Source organism: Chrysochloris asiatica, unplaced genomic scaffold (assembly GCF_000296735.1).
Source record: "Chrysochloris asiatica unplaced genomic scaffold, ChrAsi1.0 scaffold00287, whole genome shotgun sequence".
NCBI classification, from domain to species: Eukaryota; Metazoa; Chordata; class Mammalia; order Afrosoricida; family Chrysochloridae; genus Chrysochloris; species Chrysochloris asiatica.
In genome coordinates, this window is record NW_006408805.1 from 1,217,203 (window position 1) to 1,243,640 (window position 26,438).

At 38.3% G+C, this 26,438-nt stretch overlaps 1 protein-coding gene across 1 annotated transcript in view; it reads right to left on the minus strand.

Annotated features, from left to right (window-relative positions):
* Nucleotides 1-26,438, minus strand: part of CDON (cell adhesion associated, oncogene regulated) — a 133,629-nt gene that overhangs the window by 100,661 nt on the left and 6,530 nt on the right. The window contains exons 4-7 of the mRNA XM_006874581.1: nucleotides 20,633-20,776; nucleotides 19,627-19,914; nucleotides 17,430-17,699; nucleotides 7,720-8,073 (exon numbers count right to left, since the gene is read on the minus strand). Coding sequence (XP_006874643.1) covers nucleotides 7,720-8,073; nucleotides 17,430-17,699; nucleotides 19,627-19,914; nucleotides 20,633-20,776 — 1,056 coding nt within the window. The remainder of the gene's footprint in view (nucleotides 1-7,719; nucleotides 8,074-17,429; nucleotides 17,700-19,626; nucleotides 19,915-20,632; nucleotides 20,777-26,438) is intronic.

Below are 26,438 nucleotides of genomic sequence, written 5' to 3' on the forward strand. Positions count from 1 at the left end.
AGGGTCAGAGAAAAAGAGGAAGACCCCCAACGAGATGGATCAGCCAGGTGGCATTATTGATGGCGTCTAGTGTGGCGGCTGTAGTGAGGTTGGCCCAGGATCGGACAATGTTTCATTCTGCTGTGCATGGGGTCGCTATGAGTCGGTTCTGACTTGATGGCACCTGATAACAACAACAACTATAAAAACAAAAGAAGGACAGGAAAAGGAAGCTATAGAAGAGAACACACAAAAAAATAAACATGACCCTTAGAAAAAAACAGAGAAAGGGAAGATGAAAAGAATAAAAAGAGGAGTAAAGAAAGATCAAAAGGGGAAAAACAAATGAAGAGGAAAATTAGAGACAGAAAAAGGAAAAACAAAAGTGAAGAAAGAAAGGATAAAATTCGCAGGAATAGCAAAAGAAGGAAGAGAGCGAATAAACAAAACAATGAAACAACTAAAAAGGAAAAACACAAACCCAAAACAAAAACTAGTGCAGCTATTGGACTGAGACAGGAGAAAACTATGGGGGGTTTCTGTAAGTCAAGGAGCTCATAAAATGGGTTCGGAAGGGATGTAACAGCAGAGTTCCTGGCCCTACATGTTCCCACTCTGACTGGTGGGCCACAGTGATGTTTGGGGTCTCCTGGAATTAGTGTGAAGTCAGTCACAGGCAGCGTCCAGTAATTCCCCAGAAGTCTGATTATTTCCTTTTTCCCAATAAATAGTCACTCTTATGAAAGACAGAAGAGCCCTTTGGAGAAGGTTGGGGGAAAGTCTAAGTATAAACTTTGGGGAATGTAGTGGGGTCCTTCCTCAAGGGGTTGTGGATCTGTAACTTACTTCTGATTGACTGAGGGATAGCAACTCTATTCTGGAGATTCCAGTTACTGCCATTCACTTGTTCTAAGTAGGGCTTCACTCCTAGGGACACTCTTCCTAAGTAGCCATGCCATAAATCCACAAGATTCAGATTATTCTGGTTACTACTTTCACTCTAAGGAGCTCTGGTAGCATAGTGGTTACTAATTGGGCTGCAAACCTCAAGATCACTAGTTCGAAACTACCAGCTGTTCCATGGGAGAAAAATGAGGCTTTCTGGTCCTGTAAAGATTTACAGCCTTGGAAACCCTGTATAAGCTTCGCTATGAGTCGGAACCGACTCTACAGCACACATCACCACTTTGACTCTGCTGCCCATTACAGTAACCATGCTCACCTTGACTTTGCTGATTAAGTACTGTTACTTTGCCCCTACCACCATGAGGTCCAATCAGCACCACTGTAGTTGTTACTGTTAAGTGCCGTTGAAGTGGTTCCGATTCATATTGACCCTGAGCAGTTCCTGAGGAACAGCTGGTGGGTTTGAACTGTTGACTTTTCAGATAGCAGTCTAGTGTTTGTCCTACCAATTACGGCAGTTCCCATTGTCAACTCTGACTTACATAAAACAACCATCACAGCAGTCTTCAAAGAGACTTTGACTCCCTTACAAATTTGTTCCTCACTGTTGTGGCAAAAGATGTATCCTCTGGGTATGCATGTGTGGGTCTAAGAGCCTACCCTGATAAATCTACTCTAACATGCCCATTTCCCTAAGCTTTTAGATACTTTGCTTTACTGTATGCCAAGGAAGGTCTGATACTTCAACGTGATTTATTGTAGGCCCCTGAACCATCCATGGTTCAGTTAACCAGCCAGATAAACTATGAGATCCTCCCCTAAATGCATGAGGTAAACCATGGAATGAAGAATCTTTGCTTCTCATAGCAGGCCCATTATCAACGAATTCAGCTGGATCCAATTTTATGTTCCTTATCGCTTATCCACACCCTTAACAGTCATCCCCACGCTTAATTCTCCAGGTTTCTGTTTGTACATACTGTACATGCTAGAAAATTCAAACAATTATTTTGAAGTGTAACGTAGCTCTGCCTATGTCATACTTTGTACTTCATCTTTGGGACTCACTGGGACTTAAGTCTATTTATAGTTCTAGAAGCAATAATGGGTCACGGTTGTCAAGTGAGCGCACTGAGAAATGGAGATACTAAAAGGTTTTAGCTTAGGCTAAAGTGAAATAAAAGGAGCTCTGGTAGCGTAGTGGTTACGAATCGGGCTGTGAACCTCAAGGTTAGCAGTTCAAAACTACCAGCTGTTCCGTGGGAGAAAGATGAGGCTTTCTGCTCCCATAAAGATTTACAGCCTTGGAAACCCTGTACAGGGTCACTAGGAGTCGGAACCGACTCCATGGCACATAACCACCACCATCAAAGTGAAATAACGCCTGAGTAACCATCTGAGTGTAATGGCCTTAGTTAAAATTTAACTCCCTTCTTCACTACATTCCAGAATTACTCACTCCTATTCAATCTCCAGAGCAGAACAAGTAGTCCAAACAAGGAGGACCAGTTCTTCTCCTGGGAAAAGAGGCGAAATCAGCAAACAAGAAAGGCTGTAACAGTCACTACGATTCACTTGTAACCACCCTAACTACTGATATGATCACCCTAATTACTGGAACAGAAAAACAATACAACAATGCCTGATCACAATTACCCCAGATTGTGATTTTCTTTCTCCTTAAAACTCTCAGGTTGCCCTCCAGTAAAAAGGCAGATATAGGAGATTCATGTTCCCCTCTTCTGCTGTGCAGTACTGTCTTGGCACTGAGCACTGTCTCTGAATATTGGCTGTGTTAGCAGCAGGTGACTGAAAAACATCTTTTGTGGTTACAGTTGTATTTCCTGGGACACTGGTAGAAATTACACTCATGTTCATTACAGTACCAAAAAGATGACAACAGGCTAAATGCCTATCAACAGAAGAATGAGTAAACAAACTATGGTATACATAAAACAGAACACCATGCAATGGAAAAGTATGACCAATAAAACATCTCAGTAATATGGATGAACCTGGAAAACATTATGCTGAGTGCAATATGTCAATCACAAAAGGAGGGGAAAATCAAAATGATTCATGGGCTAAAGGGTAGACACTTGTTAACATGGGTGAGAGGGCAGGCATTATTCAAAAAGGGGAGGTTAGCAGAACAAACATGAAGGAAGTAGGAGACACAGGGAGTAATGCAATAGTTAAAGTGAGTAGAGAGAAATACTGTTAACTGTTGGTATGGGGAAGAGATTGCAATTATTGTAATGAAACAAAGTGTATGATTTGTTGAATATGAAACTGATAGCCTGCTATTTAAACTTTCACTTAGCTCAGAAGTTAAAAAACTTAAAAAATGCAAAAGGCTTATAGAAAGAAACACAAATTCTTTGATGGTTACTGGGATAGGAGAAGAAGACTGAGAAAATTACTAACTAGATTGTTATGGTTGTTGTTGTTAGGTGCTATCAAGTTGGTTCTGACCCACAGCGACCATACATACAGCAGAACGAAACACCACCAGGTCCTGCGCCATCCTCACTGCTACACCTGAGCCCATTGCTGCAGCTGTGTCAATCCATCCCGTTGGGGGGTCTCCCTCTTTTTCGTTGACCCTACATTTTACCTAGCATGATGTCCTTCTCCAGGGACCAGTCACTCCTGAAGATAGGTCTGAAGTATGAGAGACAAGGTCTGTCCATCTTGGCTTCTAAGGAGCATTCTGGTTGTACTTCTTCCAGCACAGATCTCTTTGTTCTTCTGGCAGTACATGGTACCTTTAATATTCTTCTCCAACACCATAACTCAAATGCATGTTGTTAAATGCCATCAAGTCAGTTTCTACTCACAGTGACCCTGTACAGTTTCTGAGGAGTGTTTGATGGGTTTGAACTGCCGATCTTGTGGCTAGTAGTCCAGTGCTTATCTTATGGCGCCACACCAGTAGACACATACTAATTTGGGTGGAGGGAAAGTCGACATGAACAAGGTAAAAGAAGACACTGGGGGTACACAAGAATAAAAGGTAACAATGGTAATGGTGAACACTGTTACATACAGAATCCTGCAATAACAATACCAACAAACAACAACTGATGCACGTTGTTGTTGTTGTTGTTGTTGTTGTTAGGTGCCATCGAGTTGGCACCGACTCATAGCGATCCTATGTACAACAGAATGAAACACTACCCGATCCTGGGCCAACCTCACAATTGTCACCACGATTGAGCCCAATGATGCTCCCATTTTGCCAATCTATCTCGCTGGGGGGTCTTCCACTTTTTCTCTGACCCTCTACCTTACCAAACATGATATCCTTCTCCAGTGACTGGTCCCTCCTGACAATATGTCCCAAGTATGAGAGACAAAGTTTGGCCATCCTGGCCTCCAAGGAGCACTCTGGCTGCACTTCTTCCAACACACATCTGTTGGTTCTTTTGGCAGTCCATGGTATTTTCAGTATTCTCCTCCAACACCATAACTCAAAAGCATCAATTCTTCTACAGTATTCCTTATTTACTGTCCAGGTTTCACATGCATGAGGTTATTCAAAATACCATGGTTTGGGTCAGGCTCACCTTAGTCCTCAAGCTGACATCTTTGCTCTTCAGCACTTTAAAAAGGTCTTGTACAGAAGCTTTGCCTAATGCAAAACGTCGTTCAATTTCTTGACTGCTGCGTCCGTGAGTGTTGATAGTTGATCCAAGAAGAATGAAGTCCTTGACAACTTCAATCTTTTCTCCATTGATAAGAATGTTGTTTATTGGTCCAGTGGTGAGGATTTTTGTTTTCTTGACATTGAGATGTAATCCATATCGAAGGCTGTGCTCATTAATCTTCATAAGTAAATGTTTCAAGTCCTCTTCACTTTCAGCAAGCAAGGTTGTATCATCTGCATATCGCAGGTTGTTAATGAGACTTCCTCCAATACTTACTCCACATTTTTCTTCATAGAACCCAGCTTCTCAGATTATTTGCTCAGCATACAGGCTGAATAAGTATGGTGAAAGAATACCAACCCTGTTGCACACATTTCTGAATTTTAAACCATTCAGTGTTCCCATGTTCTATAAGAACAACTGCTTTTTGGTCCATGTTCAGATTCCTCATGAGCACAGTTAAGTGTTCAGGAATACTCATACTTTCCAATGTTGTCCACAGCTTGACATGATCAACACAATCAAAAGACTTTGCATAGTCAATAAAGCACAAGTAAACATCTTTCTGATATTCTCTGCTTTCAGCCAAGATCCATTGAGCATCAGCAATGATATCTCTCGTTCCATGGCCTCTTCTGAATCCGGCATGAACCTCTGGAAGTTCTCTATCAATGTATGCTTGCTGCCATTTCTGTATTACCCTTAATAAAACTTTACTCACATGGGATATATCAAAGATATTGTCCGATGATTTTTGCATTCCATTAGGTCACCTCTCTTTGGAATGGGCACAAATATTGGATCTCTTCCAATCAGTCGGCCAGATAGTTGTCTTTAAAATTTCTTGGCATAGATGAGTGAATGCCTCCAGTGCCGCCTCACTTTCTTGAAAGATTTAAACTTTTATTCCATCTTTTCCTGGTTTCTTGTTCTTTGCCAATTCCTTCAATGCACTTCTTCCTTCAGTATCATTGGCTCTTGATCATATATGCTACCTCTTGAAATGGCTGAACATCAACCATTTCCATTCGGTACAGTGATTCTATGTATTCCTTCCATCTTCTCTTGATGCTTTTTGCATCATTCAATAATTTGCCCAGAGAATCCTTCAATAACGAAAGCCAATGCTTGAATTGTTTCTTCAGTTCCCCCAGCTTGAGAAATGCTGAGCGTGTTCTTCCATTTTGGTTTTCTGACTCCAGATCTTTGCACATTTTATTATAAAATATTTGACTTTGTCTTCTCAAGCTGACCTTTGAAATTTTCTGTTCAGCTCTTGGACCTCCTCATTTTTTCCATTTGCTTTAGCATCTCTACACTGGAGAGCAAGTTTCAGTGTCTCTTCTGACATCCATTTTGATCTTTTCCTTCTTCCTTGTGTTCTTAATGACTTCTTGCTTTCTTCCTGTATGATATTCTTGATGTCATCCCACAACCCTTCTGGTCTTCAGTCTTTAGTGTTTAATGTATCAAATCTGTTCTTCAGATGATCTCTAAACTCAGGTGGGATGTATTCAATGTCATATTTTGGCTCTTGTGGACTTGTTTTCATTTTCTTCAGCTTCAGTTTGAATTTGCATACGAGCAATTGATGGTTTGTTTCACAATCTGCCCTGGCTGTTTTTACTTATGATATGGAACTTTTGCATCATTTATTTTCACAGATGTAGTCAACTTTATTTCTGTGTATTCCATCTGGTAAGGTCTGTATAATCATCTCTTATGCTTTCTAAAGAAGTATTTGAAATGAACAAATTATTGATTTTGCAGAATTCAATCATGCGATCTCCAATACAGATGCAAAAAAACTTATTGCCATCAAGTTAATTCCACCTCACAGTTATCCTTTAAAACAGTAGAAGTGCTCCACAGAATTTCTGAGGCTGTAAATCTTAATGGAAACAGACTGCCTTATCTTTATCTTGTAGAGCAGCTGGTGGGTTTGAACCACCAATCTATCAGTTAGCAATCCAACACTGAATGTACTGTGCTACCAGTGTTTTGTTTTTTTTTTATACTAATAGACACATTTGTAGATTTGTAAGTAGAATAGGTGTGTGAAAACATCCATGAATATTTATATAGATAGGTTTAGCAGAGGAGAGTTCTATGTTTTTGTACGTGCTAAAGATGTATCTATGTATATAGTAGAACATATATATCAAGGGGTAAAGTTATGAAAATGTTTAGTCATAACAAATACCTTGAAAGACTGAGTCATTGGCTGGGGACTCAGGACCATAGTTTCAGGGGACCTCTTGGTCAATTAGCATAATATAGTCCATAAACACAATGTTCTATATTTTACTTTAGTGAGCAGTGAGCATTGACTGGGGTCTTAAAAGCTTGCAAGGGGCCATCTAAAATGCTATTATTGGTCTGTTCACATCCACAGCAAAAAAGAGCCAAGAAAATCAGACTTACAAAAACAGTTACTCCTAAGGAGTAATGGAACATATGAACCACAGTCTCCACAGAAGAATCAAATGGTTCCGGCTCTCATTACCAATTCTGTGATAAGGATTACAACAGAAGCTCCTGGACACAGAACAATATTCAAAATCCTAAACTGATCAGATTTACTGGGCTGATAGAAACGGTGGAATCCCCTGACTATGATCCTTAGACACCGTGCAAATCTGAAAGTGAATCTGTCAACCCCGGGAAGCACCTTGCAGTCAAACATAAGACACGTCTATAAAGTGAACAGTAACATACATGAGATACAGATTTCTTAGAACAACCAGCCGTATGAAATCAAAGGGGCAGCATTTGCCCAAAAATACATTTCAGAAAGCAGAAAGAGGTAGGAAAGTAGGACGAATGAACACAGGTAACCCAGGGAGGAAGTGGGAACAAGACTGTTCCATTAAGGGAATTGTTGAAAGTAAACTTACACCCAAACCACATTAAAATGTTCCAAAACAAAAAGAATTAAAAGCACTAATCACAGAAACATGTCATATCCTGAGCTTGCTCACAAATGGGAACTTTCCATGTGAAAGCTTAAACACATCAAAGACTGAAGGCCAAGGTACAGTTCTACATTTCACAGATGTTTGGGGAGGAAAAAAATGTTATTTAGAGACTGCTGGATTAACTAAAATACATTTCAAAACTTGTTATCCCCTATAATTAAAGAACACAACTACACTGAGAAAAAACAACATTAATGGCAACTCACCAACTGTGAGGAATGCTTCTGACTGCACCGTACCATGTTCATTTGTAGCTTCACAGATGTATTTCCCAGCATGTTTCTGACTAACAGCCTGAATATAGAGAGAACTTAAGCCAGCTCGCGACATTACGAAGTAAGCAGGGTCCAGGTTAACAGCTTCAGGCTTCGCTAAGTGTGATCTTGGGGATTTAGATCGAAGGATCTGAGATGGGTGGCTGGTTATCAACCCATGGCTGTCATACCAACGAAGGATTGGAACTGGCAGTCCAGTGGCATTGCAGAACAAAGTAACAACATCTCCATCTACCACCTTTGCACTTGCTGGTGCTGTAATTATAACTGGCTTGAATCCATTGTCTATTAAAAAAAGTAATTCATATACAAAACATTAAGAACATTATAGTACATAAAACACAAAATAATTCCATCCTATTGCATGAATGTTTTAGTAATGATCAGAACAATGTTCACCAATAGAAAATGTCAATGAATGTAGACTTCATCTTACTCTGCGGCCACAAAACATTCATTCCTATGTAGATGTATTGTCCTTCAAAAAGAAAGAAATGTACACACAAAAAAATATTAAGAGCTTTCTAAAAGTATATTATACATATCTGACTACTATAAATACAGAACATATGAAACCAAACCCTTGAAACTTAAATGTGAAAAAGATATAAAGAAGCATAAGGCTAAATACAGTTCTTTCAAGAAAAGTCAATTCTAGGGGAGCAAAACAAAACAGCATAAATACAAAAAGCCTAGAGCAGGGAGGTGTGGATGCGGGTTAAAGGTGATAAGCTTACTTCTTACCACAGACATAAACAACATTTTTGTTTCAATACTAAAGTGGCACCAGCTGTTTCCTTTTGGTCCCAGATCCTCTCTGGGAGTATTTTTAAGTGACACTACAATGGAATAAGGACATATTGTCAAGAGGGACCAACTGCAGGAGAAGGATATCATGTTTGGTAAAGTGAAGGATCAGAGAAAAGGAGAAAGACCCCCACCCAGCGAGATGGATTAGCAAAGTGGCAGCAGCAATGGGCTCAAGCATGTCAACAATTGTGAGGTTGGCCCAGGACCAGGCAGTGTTTCATTCTGTTGTACATAGGGTCGCTATGAGTCAGTACCAACTCGATGGCACCTAACAACAACAATGAAATACTGATCAACACAAATGATGCTTCCTCTAGTATTTCCCTCTTTTCCCTGTCCTACCTACTGCCACTGAGTCACTGCCACTGAGGAGAAGCTGCTCCTAAAGGTTTTCAAGACTAAATATGGCAGCAGACAGCTTCATCTTTCTCCTTTGGAGCAGCTATTGCATTTGAACAACTACACTAGTAGTTAACATCCCAATACTTAACCCATTATGCCACTAGGGCTCTACTGAAGCTAAATTCCTACTTTTAACAAAACCAACCAACACTAGGCACTATCAGACTTCTTAATTTTTGCTACTCTAGTTGATATCTAGTGTGGTACTGTGGGTTAATGCACTGGACTGCAAGGCCGGTTTGAACCACAAGGTTGGTGGTTCAAGCTCACTAGTTACTCCTCAGAAACACTCTGCAGGGTCCCTATGAGTCAGAACCAACTAGATGGCACATAACAACAAGTGGTATCTCACTATTAGTTAAAGTGATGGACTGCAAGGTCAGTCTGAACCACAAAGTCAGTGGTTCAAGCTTACTAGCCACTCCTTGGAAACCCTATACAGGGATGCTGTGAGTAGAATTGACTGGACGGCACTTAATGAAAAATTACAAAGTGGCATCCCACTGACCACAACCTGTATTTCCCTGAGTACTTATAATGGTTGGACATTTTTTTATGTGTTTATGTTCCATTCATCTTTTTAATCCACTGTCTTTTGAAGTTTTTTCTATAGGATCATTTATCTTTTTCTTAATGCTACAGAGAAGTTCCTTATGTATACTGTTGTTGTTGTTGTTGTTATGTGCCGTGGAGTTGTTTCCGACTCATAGTGACCCTGTACAGGGTTTCCGAAGCTGTAGGTCTTTATGGGAGCAGAAAGCCTCATCTCTCTCCCACAGAACAGCTGGTAGCTTCAAACTGCTGTCCCTGAGGTTCGCAGCCCGATTTGTAACCACTACGCTACCAGAGAACACTAACTACATATATTTTGCTAGTTATATATGTTCATAGTATTTATCACATTTCTTGCTTTTCTTTTCATTTTTTTATGATATCTTTTAATAGTCAACTTTATCCATCTTTTTGAAAAACTAGCATTTTAAATTAAATGTTTTGTTAAATGTGTCTACCCAGAGATATCTAGATATTCCCTATGTTCTCCACAGAAGCACTTACATTTTGCTTTTATATTTAAGTATTAGCTCCATTGTCAATTCATCTTTGTATATGAAGTGAGTTAGAGATTTAATTTCACTGTTTTCTTCATGGTGAAAACATTTCACCTCATTATCTGAAATTTGACATCCCTTCTCTGATGTGAGCTGGTAGCGCCATCTCAGTCAAGTCATTATGCACTAATGTCTCTTTTGGCAATTTCTATTTTGTTCCATGAGTCTATTTCTGTTCTTGCACATAACTTTCTGAATTACTATAGATTTAAAAATAAATTTTAGTATCTTATAAGACAAGTCTTCCAAGTTCTTTTTCTTCTTATTTTAGGAGTATCTGACCTATTCTTGGGCCTTTGAGTATTCTCAGATAAATTTTAGAATCAATTTTTCTGGGTTCTCAAAATACTCTTATGTATTAAATAGAAATTTTATGAATCAAAAAACAGTTTTGGGGATATCCAACAACTATATGATGCTGAATTTGGGTAGCCATGAACTGTAATATTTCCATGTAATAGAGTCTTCTTTAATAAAAAGCTAATTTTTAAATTATATTTTGTTTGTTCCTAATAGTTTGTTGGCAGATTATTAGAAATAATAAGAGTGTTTAATAAGCTATCTGGATGAAGATCAACTAATTCTTGTTCCTTGATCTTCATCCAGACACCTTGGCAAATATTTTTTATTATTTCTAATAATTTGCCAACAAACTATCTAGAACATTCTGTTGACAATTATATCATTTGTAACTTAATAAAACTATGGCTACTTTTTTTAATCCTTAAATCTTTTATTTCTGTTTCTTGAGGCTCATTAGGGTTCTCAAGTATAATCATGAATATAAGATACTATACAGGGAAAGCTTCTAACATTTCACCATTAAATATGATGTTTTCTTAAGTTTTCACTAAATATTCTTTATCAAGTTAAGAAAATGTTCTTCTATTTCCACTTTTCTAAGAGTGTCTAACATGAATAGATAATTTGTGAAACGTTTTCTGAGATGATCAAATTGTTTTTCTCCTTTATTTAATAAGAAGGGTAAATAAAATTTAAATTTTTTTAATGGATTCCAAGGATAACTCCTTGGTCAAGATTCATTTTCTTTTTTATACATTGCTGAGCTGTCAATATTTTTTTAAAGATTTTTGTACCTACATTCATAACACAAGAAAAGATGAAGCTGTCTGCTCCCTTCAAGAGTTAGTCTTGAAAATACTACGTAAGGTGGCTATGAGTTGAAACTGACTTGATGGTAGCGAGCTTGCCTGGGGTAGGATTTGTAATTGAGATCGAACTTTAATTTTCCTTTCTTGTACTATCTTTTGTAACTGCAGAATCAAGATTATACTGCCTGAACATCAGCAAAAACAAATAAAAAATGTATGTGCAAGTATATATGTATCTATGCAGGCACATATGTATATGGTGGTAGGTAGTGTGCCATGGAGTTGGTTCCAACTCATAGTGACCCTATATAGGATTTCCAAGGCTGTAAATCTTTATGGGAACAGAAAAATAGATTCAAACTTCTGACCTTGAGGTTAGCAGCCCAACTCATAATCTACTACGTTACTAGGAATTATTAGATATATATGTGGTTAAGTGCCATCAAGTCATTTCTGACTCATAGTGACCCTGTATAGGGTTTCTGAGGAGCGGCTGGTGAGTCTGAACCGCCAACCTTGCTATTCAAACCAATCTTGTAGCTGAGTGCTTATCCTACAGTGCCAATTGTTGTTGATGTTAAGTGCCATTGAATCTATTCCAACTCAATAGTGATCCTGTACAGGGTTTCCAAGGAGCAGCTGGTGAGTGTGAACTGTCGACCTATGGTTCAAACCAACCTTGCAGTCCAGTGCTTTATCCCCCAGCACTACGCATGTATATATAAATACATTAGTTAATAAGCCACAAAATAATGCCAAGTTGTATTTTTCATAAGAATTTATGCATATTTGCCAATATTTATAAATTTCTGGTATAAAGTATATCAGGCTGCTGCTGTTAGGTACTGATGAGTTGCTTCTGACTCATAGCTATCCTATGCACAACAGAACAAAACACTGCCTCATTACTGTCCCATTCTCACAATTGCTATGTTTGAGGTCTTGTTGCAGTCAGTATCTCATTGAAAGTCTTCCTCTTTTTCACTGATCCTCTACTTTACCAAGCATGATGTTGTCCTTTTCCAGGGAATGGTCCTACGTGACAACATGTCCAAAGAACATGAGACAAAAAGTCTTGCCATCCAGGCTTCTAGAGAACATGTCAGAAATACTTCTTCCAAGACAAGATATGCTTATTCTGCTGGTAGTCCATGGTGTAGTCAATACTCTTCAACAATACTATAGTTCAAATACTTTAGTTCTTCAGTCTTCCTTATCCAGTGTCCAACTTTTGTATGCATATGAGGCAACTATATGCATATGAGACGTGGGTCAGGCACACCTTAGCCCTCAAAATGACATCTTTAATCTTTAACACTTTACAGAAGTGTTTCGCACTACATTTGCCCAATGCAATACAATGTTTCATTTCTTGATTGCTGTTTCCATGGGTGAAGACTATGGATCCAAGTAAGTATAAATCCTTAACAACATCAATATTTTCTCCATTCATTATGATGCTATTTACTGGTCCAGTTGTGAAGATTCTTGTTTTCTTTACGTTTGGTTGTAATCCATATTGAAAACATTGTAGCCTTTGATCTTCATCAAAGTGCTTCAAGTCCTTTTCAACTCTGGGCAAGCAAGGTCATGTTATTTAAGTATCACAGGTTACTAATAAGTCATCTTCCAATCCTGATGCCATTTTTTCTTCATAAATCCAACTTCTCAGATTATATGTTCAGCATACAGACTAAGTATGGTGAAAGGATACAACCCTGACACATACATTTCATGAGTTTTGTCAATGGTCTTGATATTTTGTATCTCTATAACACTTGAGCTTATAGCCCTTTTTAATTTTCATTTATATATGCTTTTATTTTTCTTGGTTAATTTTGCCTAAGATTACCATTTTATTAAATTTTATTTTAAAAATTACTTTTATCTTTATTAATTCTACTTTATCTTTGTTTTCCATTTAGTTGATTATCTTTATAATCTCCTTTCTTTGAATTCATTCTGTTTTTATTTTCTTTTATAAGCATTTAAGCCTATAAATTTCAGTCTAAGGTTCATTTTTGCTGTATTACACACACTTGATATGGCATTTTCAATATCATTCAGATCATAGTTTTTTTAAATTTCCATTATGATTTTAATTTAAATTTCCAAATTCATGGTGATTTGTAAAATTACACATTAATTGCACTAGATACAGTATGATATGCTGTATATCATATTGATTCCTTGACATTTAGGACATGCTTTACAGCCTACTGGACGGAACAGTCTATTGTTAAAGTATTTCATGAATGGTTAGAAGAAAATGCATATTTTCTAATTGTTAAGTGTAGAGTTCTAAAGATGTTCAGCAAATCAATACTCTAAATTACATATCGTTCAAATCTTCTGTGCCTGTACAGATATTTATTTATTTTTGGAGGGGGATTCTGTTTAACCTATTAATAACTGAGAGCAGTATTTGGTAGTTAATCACTGAAGAGGGTCCTCATGCTCTGGTGTAGCCTTCCCTTCCCTTGAATCTCAGCTCTCCACATGAATCAGTTGTGACTATAAAAAGCACTGGAAACGATACAGTGTAACTTGGTAGGGTTAGGTCAGAGAAATCTTACTAGTTGTGGTTACCCATTTGCACCACCCAAGAAACCCTTTATAAAAAAATTTTATAACAGTTACTGCATATCAAAAACTAATCTAATGCACAACCTTGGAACTACAGTGCTCTCGGATACAGAGATTGAGACATGGCTGGAATGGGGAAAAGGGAGGAATAATGTTAAGATGCTTGGTTGTCTTTTGAATCTTGGTTTTCCTTGCATTATAATATAAAATAGACACTGGAGGGGGAGAGAAAGGAATAGTCAGAAACATCACCATAGAAAGCTTTTAAGTCCGTCTTCTGTCTATAACTGACTGGAACACCTAAAATGGGGCTACAATGTGCCCAGTGAAGGAGGCTCCCTGTGGAGCCTCTGCAATACATAAGACTATAGGTAGAAGCCTGAACCATATCCAGATCTCCAGAGGTAGGAAATTTCCACTTGAAAGGACGAGCAGACCAGCCTGGAACGGCTAGAAGAATAGAAGAAACTTCTTGAAAGAAAGACCTACAGGAAAAATACAAAACAATAGAGGCAGACGGACTGTTACTACAAGAACAAACAAGTTGCTTGCCCAGCAAACATCAAGGCAAGTGATTGGGTCCCCTCACTGCAAACCCCCTTCCAAGACTCAATGGGAATACACGCTCTGATTGGTGACCACGCTTGTCACCAATAAGGGGAAGTGAGGGAAAAACAACAATGAAGTGGCGAGCTAAGCCCTACAATATGGAGAGTGAAGCATTCAGCTGATAAAAAGAGAGGGCATACGCACAAGAACACCCACACTTGCAGATAATACCCACTTGACCTGGCTTTAATGACTGGATGATCAGAGCTCAACCAGAAAAAGAAAGAAGAGGAAAAAAAGAGTAATCTGATGCAATTTGATGAACTTGACCTACATCTATGGAAGCAGAAGGTCAAAAGAGGGAACAAATTCTTACAGCAAAAATCATTCCCACCCCCTCCTTACACATAGTAGACAGGGATGGGCAACTTGGACACTGGCTACCCAAAATGGGGTGGTAGGGCTACAAAGGCAAGAAGTGACTGGCTTACAAGCTTTCAAGAGGGAACCTAGATACAGGGGTCCTGGAGGAAGGCAGAATCTCCAGTGAGTAGCATCCAATCTGCCTAGGCGGAGTTGATGAAATGAAATGCAGATGGGTCTCTTGTGATACAACAGTGAATAATTGTTATCAGTACTGATTGTGAAGGTTGGAAATGTAAAGGTAGACATTTTATAGCAAGGAAGGAAGTGATTAACTTTTCAGTTTAGGAGCAGAGGTCCCTAGGACCATCAATGGAGAAGAGCCGAGAGCAGCACCCTACCCAGAGAAACAGTGATGCCTGAGATGGAGGCAGAGACAAAGATGTGGAGACATGGAGCAGCAGGGGGCTTTAGATCCAGAGAGGGAGAGCGACTGTGAGCTAAAGAGTGGGAGGGAGGGATAGTGTAGGGGGCAGGCTTGCAGGGTATACTCTTTGGTTGGTTGATGATGCATGGAGGGGATTGTAACCATGGCAATGATACGATGTACGATAGAATGAATGTAAAACTAACGTTCTCCCATGTAAACTATCATATAATTCACAATAAAACACTAAAAAAAAAAGGTTCAAGAACAAAGATGTACATTTGAGGATTAAGGTATGCATGTGAAGTTGGACAATGAATAAGGAAGACCATAGAAGAATCGATACCTTTGAATTATGGTGTTGGCAAAGAATTTTAAGTGTATCATGGACTGCCAGAAGAACAAACAAATTTGTCTCAGAAGAAGTACAGCCAAAGGAGGGATGGTGAGACTTCGTCTCTTTTCCTTTTGGCATGTTGTCAGGAGGGATCATTCCTTGATGAAAGACATCATGCTTGGTAAAATGGAGGGTAACAAAAAAAGAGGAAGATCTCCAACAAGACAGATTGACATAATGGTCACAGTGATGGGATCAAACAATAATTGTTAGGACGGCACAGGACCAGACAGAGTTCTGTTCTCCTGAGCATAGGGTTGCTACGAATCAGAACTGACTCAACAGTATCTAACAACACAACAACATAGTATAAACTTTTATGCACTGAGAAACTAAGAAATGCATTTGACTTGTTTTATTGCGATATTTGCTTTATTGTGGTGATGTGAAACCAAACCTACAATAGCTCTGAAGTATGTCTGTACTGTTTTTTATGCAGTGAATAAGATAGAACAATGATGTTTAGGGAAAACCAGTCTAGGTGTGGTGTGCTGCTCTCATTCCCTTGAGTGGTCACCATTCATTGCTTGGGTCATCTGCTACTGGAGAATTGTACAGGCTTGTTGTATATTAGCCGAGCCTCCCACAAGGACTTCACCTAAAGATGCTCTCATGTTTTGCCTTCTATGTTTTGAAAGTGCTACAAAAAGAAGTCTCATGAGGTCTTTTTAGTATTAGTTGTAAAAGACATTGTTAACATAAACTCAGAGTGCGCCAAATAAAAGGCATTTCCATCAGAATTTAATTCAATTCATTTTCTCTGTCCTGGAAGACTGATAATTGATTGTTGTTGTTGTTTGTTTTGTTCTTCCTCCTTCCTGTAAAGACAGCTATACATAAAAAGCTGTCTTTAAACAACCCTAATCTAATACATAATGATCTATGAATCAATAAGAAAAAAGACAAGGAATCTAATTTCAAAATGGGCAAGACCATCACTAGTCAATACACAGAAAAGCAAATGCAAATGGCTTCTAAGTATATGAAAAGATACCCAACTTTACTCATAATAAAAGAAATGCCGATTTTAAAATAATGGTTTAGTTTATGGGATTGACAAAGGTTTTTAAAAAAGCTGACAATAACTTGCTTTGGTGAGGGTATAGAGAAACACATACTGTTATAGAATGCTGGTGGGAGAATAAATGTATTCAATTATGTAGAACAATTTACTATTATTTATCAAAACTGCCTATTCATATATGTTTCTATTCAGCAAGTTCATTTCTAGGAAGTTATTTTATAGATACTTGCACATGTGCAAAATACTCTACATATGTATTTACTGTAGCTCTACTTGTAACAGCAAAAAATTAGAAAGGACTATCAATAATGTATTAGTCAAATCATTAAAACTATACAATGGAATATTAAGCATTTAATTTAAATTTAAAGAGGATTTAATTTAATTTAAAGAGGAATGAGAATACCTTTTTATGGACCATATGGGAAGACATCCAAGATATATCCTAAGTGAAATTTTTTATGTAAAGCAAGCTACCACCATTTATATAAAAACAAAAACAAAACAACAAAAAAATTTTTTTATAAAATGCCTATACATACCCATGTGTATGTAACTGCTTATATATGCACATTGAAGGATATTCAAGAAACGATGAAACAAGTTAATACTGAAGTGGAGAACTAACTAGCTGGGAAATACTCATTAAACTATGTAGCATCTCTTGAAAAGAAATTAAAAAAAATTTTTAATGATCTTGACAAGGAAATGGCTATAAGGAACTAGAAAAACAAACATGGAAGCTGAACACAGTTCTGTTATGGTTACAGAATTCTTTTAATAAATATTATTTCATTCTTAACCATATCAACAGTCTATCAATAAAATAAAAATTCCTATATTGCAGGACCTACAAGCCTACCTTTTTCAATTTCAAGTCTCCCAGTAGACTGCATAAATCCAATCCCATTATCTGCTATACACTGATACAGCCCAGAATCTTCCATGGTAACATCACTAATTTTCAATCCATTTCCTGCAGTTAGATGGCGTGGAGAAGGATGAACAGGTTGTGCATTATGAAACCAGGTACAGTTGGGGACTGGGTTACCATGAACATCACAAGAAAAATGTACTGTGGCACCCAGAGACACTGTCTGATCCTGCAGTCCTTTAGAAATTGAAGCATGTTCTGAAAATAAAACAATAAATTAAACTCTAGTCCTTAAAGAGTCCTGCTTAGCTTATCCTGTAGGATAAGCACTTCTACTAAACATGAGATTGGCTGTTCAACCCCACCAACCAAACCACTCCTTGAATACCCTGTACAGCATGGCTATGAGTCGGAACTGACTCGACAACACTTAACAACAACCACCTCTCAAATTATCACTTGAGTCATATAAAGTCTTCGCTCAACCAATAACTAGATGAAACTAAGTTGCACTGTTTATTGGCATTCTCCTATCTGCTGTGGTCATCAAGAAAAAAATAGATATGAATTTTAGCTTTCCTTTAAGAGGATGAATCTTATGTTATTAATACATTAGTCTCTTTTTTATGCCTTTCTCCTCCCACTCGCTCATCTCTCACTGCTGTCTTGTTAGGTGCCAAAGAGTTGGTTCTGACTCATATCGACTCCTGTATAGGGTTTCTGAGGCTGCAAGTCTTTACAGGAGAAGAAAGTCTCATCTTTCTCCCGACATCTCCCACAAAAAAAAAAAAAAAAAAAACCACAAATATTCACACCCACCCACAAACAGTTTCAAATCCTGGGCTTCGATCAGCATTTTTTTCAGGCAGTTGGTTTGAAATAAAGCAAATGTTTTCCTGAATTTCATACTAAATAACAACCAAAAATAAACAAGGTTTATTCAAAGGTCAATTCTACTTTGAAGTTGTTGCCATTAAGTGTCATTGAATGAGTTCCCACTCATAGTGACCCTGTATATGGTTTCCAAGGAGAGGTTGGTGGGTTTGAACTGCTCACCTTGCAGCTAAACAGGCTAGTGCTTATACTACTGAAACACAGGTATACTAAAGAGAAATTTTCCTTAAATCCTTTAAAGTCACATTTTCCTAGACACTAACCACTCATCAACATTTATGGTGTATGTCCAAACCAAATGATCCAACTCTAACTAAAAAGAGCTCTGGTAGCTCTTTTTACAAGTGGGTCAGCAGTTCGAAACTACTAGCTGTTCCACAGGAGAAAGATGAGGCTTTCTGCGCCCATAAAGATCTACAGCCTCAGGAACCCTGTACAGGGTCACTATGAGTCAGAACCGACTCCTCGGCACATAACCACCACCACCAACCCTGATTATCACTGTATTTTAAAGCCTATTGGCCATACACTCAGACTAATTTCAGTGTTGCTGACTTACATCACTGCTACAAAGAAACACATGCAGAGGAACTACAACATTTTATTATATTAAGACTCTACTTCTCATTCATTTTTCTCCTGGTTTTCATGAAAATATACTGATAGAAGACAACATTGACAGGTACCACATAAATATGTGAGATAAATATGTGAAGTAGCTGAAAAAAAGGTAGTAATTCTGAGACTAAGAGAATATACTGCAATGTGGTTGGAAATAATGCAATTTAATGAGCCTACGTGTGAAGCAGACATAGGTGAAAGTATCTTGAAGGGCAGACAAGATGAAATAGATATCCTTGTGAGTTGGCATGTTCTAGTCAGTGCTGAATTTTTCCCAACCAACTGACAGCACCTAACAACAACAACTGAGTCTTTCTTCTCCCTCCTGGATGCTACATATTAATACAGCCTAGAAGTGCCCAGTTACTGATTTCCAGTCCCTTTCCTTCATGACATGGAACCAAGAACAAACTCTGCATTATATAACCAGTTGGAGGTGAAGTTCCCAAGAATATCTCATGTGAAACCATGTTTTGTGCCCCTCAGAAATTTAAGGGGCAAAAAAACTGCCTAATTTAGCAGTCCTTAAGAAAAAAATAAAGCTACTAGCATAGATATTTCCAGGTCTTGTTTCATTTTTAGTTTATAAATTGATCTCCCATTCAAACATCCATGAGACCAGCAAAAAGCTTGACTGAAAAAACCAAAACTGTAGTCAATATCATCTTACCAAGAACATTCACCATGTAAGTCACATGCTTTAGGTTCCCAGACTTGTTTCCCACCACACAAGAGTAGTTTCCAGAGTCCAATGGGTCAATGCTATCCGTGGTAAGATGCGAATACAACCGTCTCCAACTGCTTCCCAGCACAGCATCCTGGCCATCCTTCAACCAGTACACTTGAGAAATGGGGACTCCCCTCACTACACACTCCAGGGTTACAGGACTATGAGAAAGAACAGCTAGTGACTGAGAAAGAGTGGGGTGAAGAATGTAAAAATCATCTGAAGAAGGGCCTAGAAAAAGAAGGGAAACCAGAATTCGTTAAGAATTCACTTCCAATTTCTTTCCTAACAAAACTATGAACAGCCCCACTATCTTATTTACTCTGCTTTATACTACAAGGTCCTAGGCAGTAGTGAAACCATTTTCAGTTGAGAATAAAAATTAAAAGATGTTGTAGTCCTTTAGAGATATTTCAGAAATAGCAGTTTGAACTCTAGATATCTAAAGAAGTTCTGAAACCACTACCTTATTATACTTTTTTAAAAAAATGTTTTATTGTGAATTATGTGATAGTTTACAAGGGAGAACATCAGTTTTACATTTATCCTATCCTATATCATTTCATTGCCATGGTTACAATCCCCTCCATGCATCATCAACCAACCAAAGGGTACCTTATTGTACTTTTCAGTATTAGTTCTATCCCAACTCAACTACCAGAATCTAAAATTCTAAATTCAAAGAAAACAGATACGTTTCTAAAAGTTTTATAATTTAGTCAGCCATCAATAAAGTTATATTTTCTCTACAATTTTCTTTTTGTTTGCATTATATTTTCAAAACATGTGCAGTACTACTATAAAATGCATTAGTGTTTACTTTTAAAAAAGATTTTAGGACAAATAGAATCTGAAAGAAAAATGAACTCTCATATTCCAACTTTTCATAAGAGATTTTTTTTTAAGGACTTCTCTTCTTCTAATTACCATTATTCTCCCAAATACTTACGACTCACAAGGAGCTTTTGGCCAATGGGTTCAACTTTCAGTTCCTGTGTCACAGGATTATACACTGCACATTTATATGATCCCCTGTCCTCTAAAGATACATTCAAAATCTGAAGATTTCCTGATGGAAGGATTAAGTAATTATCTGAAGAAGGAAGAGAGAATAGAGTTATGCTTCTCTCATTTACTGACGGATATCACAAAACAAGCAGAAACTAACAATGGTTGATTGATAGGGTTTTAATTTAGACAAATAGTGGTCAAGGAAAACTCGTGAAATGAAGGAAAAGGAAAAACAAAGCGTTAACAGTACTAAAGTAACAAAATCAAACCTATCATTAATATTTTAACAAAAGACCACACATTGAGAATACCGAAAACAAAAGATACTTGTTTAGAGAAAGACATAAAATCTAATTTGCCAACCTACCTAAAAACAAACAAAAACCCCAAACTCACTGCCACTGAATTGATTCCAACTCCTGGTAAACTCGTGTTGTGCAGATTAGAACTGCTCCATAGTGTTTTCTTGTAATCTTAATGGAATGGAGTGCCTGGGTACTGTAAATTGTTAAACTTTCAGCTATTTAAAAAAAAAAAGGTGGGTGTTTAGAACCCACACATGGGTGCCTCAGAAGTAAATACTGGCAATATGCTTCCCAAAGGTCACAGCCATGGAAACTATGGAGGACAGCTGTAATCCGGAGTTGTAATAGACTTGACAGCAAACTACAATAATTTGTTTGTTTGTTTTTAAAGGTTTTTATTGTGGGTTAAGTAAAAGTTTACAGGGAAGATCATCAGTTTTACATTCAGCAAATCATACACCTTGTTTCATTATGATGATTATAAACCCCTTCATGTACCATCAGTTAACAGTATTTCTCTCTATTCACCTTAGTTGTTTTGTTTTTTTTTTGGTCAATATGGACTCGATGGCACCTAACAACAAGAACAAAAAACAGGCATATGTAATAATTTACACCACCAAGGAAGAAGAAGTGACGAATTACTTCCGAATATTTAGTCAATGAAAACCTTATGAATAGTAGAGAAACACTGTCAGATATAGTGCCGGAAAATGAGTCCCTCAGGTTGGAAGGCACTCAAAATGCGACTGGGGAATAGCTGCCTCCTCAAAGTAGAGTTGACCATGATGACACGACTGGAGTAAAGCCTGTGGGAGAAAAGCCCTGGGTACCTTCATTTGCTGATGGGTACAAATTAAAATGAAGAGAAACAGCTGTGAACATCCACTGAAAATCGGAACATGGAATGTACGAAGTATGAAACTGGGAAAATTGGAAGTTGTCAAAAATGAAATGGAACGCATGAACATAGATTATCTTAGGCATTATTAGTGAGCTGAAATGGACTGGTATTGGCCATTTTGAATCTGACAACCACATGGTTTGCTATGCCAGAAATGACAAATTGAAGAGGAATGGTGCTATATTCATTGTCAAAAAGAACATATCCAGATCAGTCAGGAGGTACAACGCTGTCTGTGATAGGATAATATCCATGCACCTACAGGGAAGCCCAGTTAATACCACTATTAGTCAAATTTACGCACTAAACACTAAAGCCAGTGAGGACAAAATAGAAGAATTCTACCAATTTCTTCAACCTGAAATCGATAAAACATGCAATCAAGATGTATTCATCATTACTGGTGATTGGAATGCAAAGGTTGGGAGCAAAGAGAAAGGATTAGTAGTTGAAAATATGGCTTTGGTGATAAAAATGATGCAGGAATAGAAATACTGGATAGAAATGATGATAGAATTCTGCAAAAATCAGTGATTTGTTCATTTCAAATACCTTCTTTAGACAGTATAAGAGACTACACATGGACCTCACCAGATGGAATCAAATTAACCTCACACAGAAATCAAATTAACTATATCTGTGGAAAGAGATGATGGAAAAGCTCCATTACCATCAGTCAAAACAAGGCCAGGGGCAGACTGTGGAACAGAACATCAATGACTCATATGCAAATTCAAACTAAGCTGAAGAAAATGAAAATAAGTCCACCAGAGCCAAAATATGACCTTGACTATATCTCACCCGAATTTGGAGATCATCTGAAGAACAGATTTGATACATTAGACACTAAAGACCGAAGACCAGAAGAGTTGTGGGATGACATCAAGAACATCATACATGAAGATAGCAAAAAGTCATTAAGAAGACAAGAAAGAAGGAAAAGGTCAAAATGAATGTCAGAAGAGACACTGAAACTTGCTCTCCAGTATAGAGAGGCTAAAGCAAATGGAAGAAATGAGGAGGTACAAAGCTGAACAGAAAATTTCAAAGATCAGCTCGAGAAGATAAAGCCAAATATTACACCAAAATGTGCAAAGATCTGGAATCAGAAAACCAAAAAGGAAGAACATGCTCAGCATTTCTCAAGCTGGGGGAACTGAAGAAAAAAATCAAGCCTTGACTTTCGTTATTGAAAGATTCTCTGGGCAAATTACTGAATGATGCAGAAAGCATCAAGAGATGATGGAAGGAATACAGAGTCACTGTACGAAAAGGAAATGGTTAATGTTCAACCACTTCAAGAAGTACCATATGATCAAGAGTCAGTGATACTGAAGGAGGAAGTTCAAGGTGCATTGAAGGAATTGGCAAAGAACAAGGCACTAGAAATTGATGGAATACAAATTGAAATCGTTCAAGAAAGTGAGGCGGCACAGGACGCACTCACTCATCTCTGCCAAGAAATTTGGAAGACAACTATCTGGCCGACTGATTGGAAGAGATCTGTATTTGCACCCATTCCAAAGCGGTGACCCAACATAATTCGGAAATCATCGGACAATCTTTTTGATATCTCATCCATGTAAAGTTTTACAAAAGGTAATACAGAAACAGCTATAAGCATACATTGACAGAGAACATCCAGAGGTTCAACCCAGATTCAGAAGAGGCCGTGGAATGAGGGATATCATTGCTGATATCCAATCAATCTTGGCTGAAAGCAGAGAATATCAGAAAGATGTTTACCTGTGCTTTATTGACTACGTGAAGGCTTTCAATTGTGTGGATCATGACAAGCTATGGACAACACTGCAAAGTATGAGTATTCCGGAACACTTAATTGTGCTCATGAGGAATCTGTACCTGGACAAAGAGGCAGTTGTTCGAAAGAACATGGGAACACTGAATGGTTTAAAATTAAGAAATGTGTGCAACAAGGCTGTATTCTTTCACCATACTTATTCGAACTGTATGCTGAGCAAATCATCTGAGAAGCTGGGTTATATGAAGAAAAACGTGGCATCAGAATTGGAGGAAGACACGTTAACAACCTGCGATACGCAGATGATACAACTTACTTGCTGAAAGTGAAGAGGACTTAAAACATTTACTGATGAAGATCAAAGAGCACAGCCTTCGGTATGGATTACACTTCAATACAAAGAAAACAAAAATCCACTGGACCAATAAACAACATTCTTATCAATGGAGAAAAGATTGAAGTTGTCAAGGATCCACTTGAGTGGATCAACTATCAACACTCACGGAAGCAGCAGTCAAGAAATCAAATGACGTATTGCATTAGGCAAATCTGCTGTACAAGACCTTTTTTAAGTGTTGAAGAACAAAGATGTCAGCTTGAGGACAAAGGTGCGCCTGACCCAAGCCATGGTATTTTCAATAACCTCATATGCATGTGAAAGCTGGACAGTGAGTAAGGAACACCATAGAAGAATTGATGCTTTTGAGGTATGGTGTTGGAGAATATTGAAAGTGCCATGGGCTGCCAAAAGAACCAATAGATCCATTTGAAAATAGCCAGAATGCTCCTTGGAGGCCAAGATGGCCACGTTTCATCTCTCATACTTCAGACATATTGTCAGGAGGGACCATTCACTGGAGAAGGATATCATGTTTGGTTAAGGTGGAGGGTCACAGAAAAAGAGGAAGACTCCCAAAGAGATGGATTGGCCAAGTGACAGCATTGATGGACTCAAGCGTGGCAACAGTAGTGAGGTTGGCCCAGGTTCAGGCAGTGTTTCGTTCTGCTGTGCATAGGGTCGCTATTAGTCGTTACCAACTCAGTGGCACCTAACAACACCACCAAAGGGCACATTTTGCAAGCTTGCCGCCTCACTGACAGCTCTCAGTCCCTCTCTTTCCATGAATCTAGAGCCCTCAGCTGCTCCCTCTCTCCATATCCCCCATCTCTGCCTCCATCTCTGGTGTCGCTACTTCTCTGGATAAGGTCTCACATTCCACTTGTGCTCTTCTACCTTGATGGTCCTAGGGTCCTTTATTTTTGGACTGTAAGATTAACTATACCTCCATTTTTGTTACAAAATTTCTACCTTTACAACTGTGACAATTGCAATTATGATAACAATTACTCATTATTGAATCATAAGAATCTTATCTACATCTCTTTTAACCAGACCCATCTAGACAAGTTGAAAACTATTCAGTAGGGCTCTTTCTTTCCTCACACACTATTAAACTAAACTCCCCCTTGAAACCTTGTAAGCCAGTCATTTCATGCCTTTTATCGCCCCCTCATTTTAGGTTACCCATCCCTATCCGTATCAGTTGGATGCTTCACTCTCAGCTCTAGATCTCTGTGGCTATGTTCTTGTCCATAGGCTCAGGTGTCCCCAGGTCTCAGCATATTTTGGACCAGCCCTTTTCCTCTCTCTCATCTCCAGATCCACAGGAGTCTGTGGAACATGGCTGAACTCAGCCCATTTCTTCACTGCTGCCTTTCCCCCTCTTCCACTCACCAGTAGATTCAACATGGGCACCAGCAAGCTTACATTCCTCCTCATGTGTTCCCTTTCAGTTTCAATCTTAGAGGGGGTTTTGTCCTGAAGGAACTTGATTGCTTGCCTTGATGGATTCCCGGCAAACAACTAAACTGCAATAATCTTAATGACAACAGATTCACAAGTCTTTCTTCCATGGTACTGCTAAGGTGGATTTGAACTACCAACCATTTGCACCACCCAAGAACAACACAGGCAAATCTGTTCCTATAACACTGATTATGTGGTATTCATTCATTGTTTCTTTACAATGAGATGCAATCCATATTGAAGGCTATGGTCTTTGATCTTCAGCAGTACGTATTTTAAGTCCTCTTCACTTTCAGCAAGCAAGGTTATATCATCTGCATATCACAGGTTGTTCATGAGACTTCCTCCAATCCTGATGTCATGCAAGCCTGCCTCCTGGCAGACTGGGTTATATTCTTCATATAACGCAGCTTCTCGGATTATTTGCTCAGCATATAGGTTGAATAAGTATGTGAAAGAATACAACCTTGTTGCACACCTTTCCTAATTTTAAACCATTCAGTGTTCCCATGTTCTGTTCGAACAACTGCCTCTTGTTCCAGATACAGATTCCTCATGAGCACAATTAAGTGTTCTGGAATATTTATACTTCACAATGTTGTCCATAGCTTGTCATGATCCACACAATCAAAAGACTCTGCATAGTCAATAAAGCACAGGTAAACCTCTCTGAAACTCTCTGCTTTCAGCCAAAATCCATCAGACATCAGCAATGATATTCCTCATTAGACGGCCTCTTTTGAATCCAGGTTGAACTTCTGGATGTTCTCTGTCAATGTACGCTTGCAGCCGTTTCTGTATTACCTTTAGTAAAACTTTACTCACATGGGATATCAAAGATATTGTTCAATGATTTCTGCAGTCCATTGGGTCACCTCTCTTTGGAATGGGCGCAAATATGAATCTCTTCCAATCAGTTGGCCAGAGAGTTGTTTTCCAAATTTCTTGGCATAGATGATAAATGCT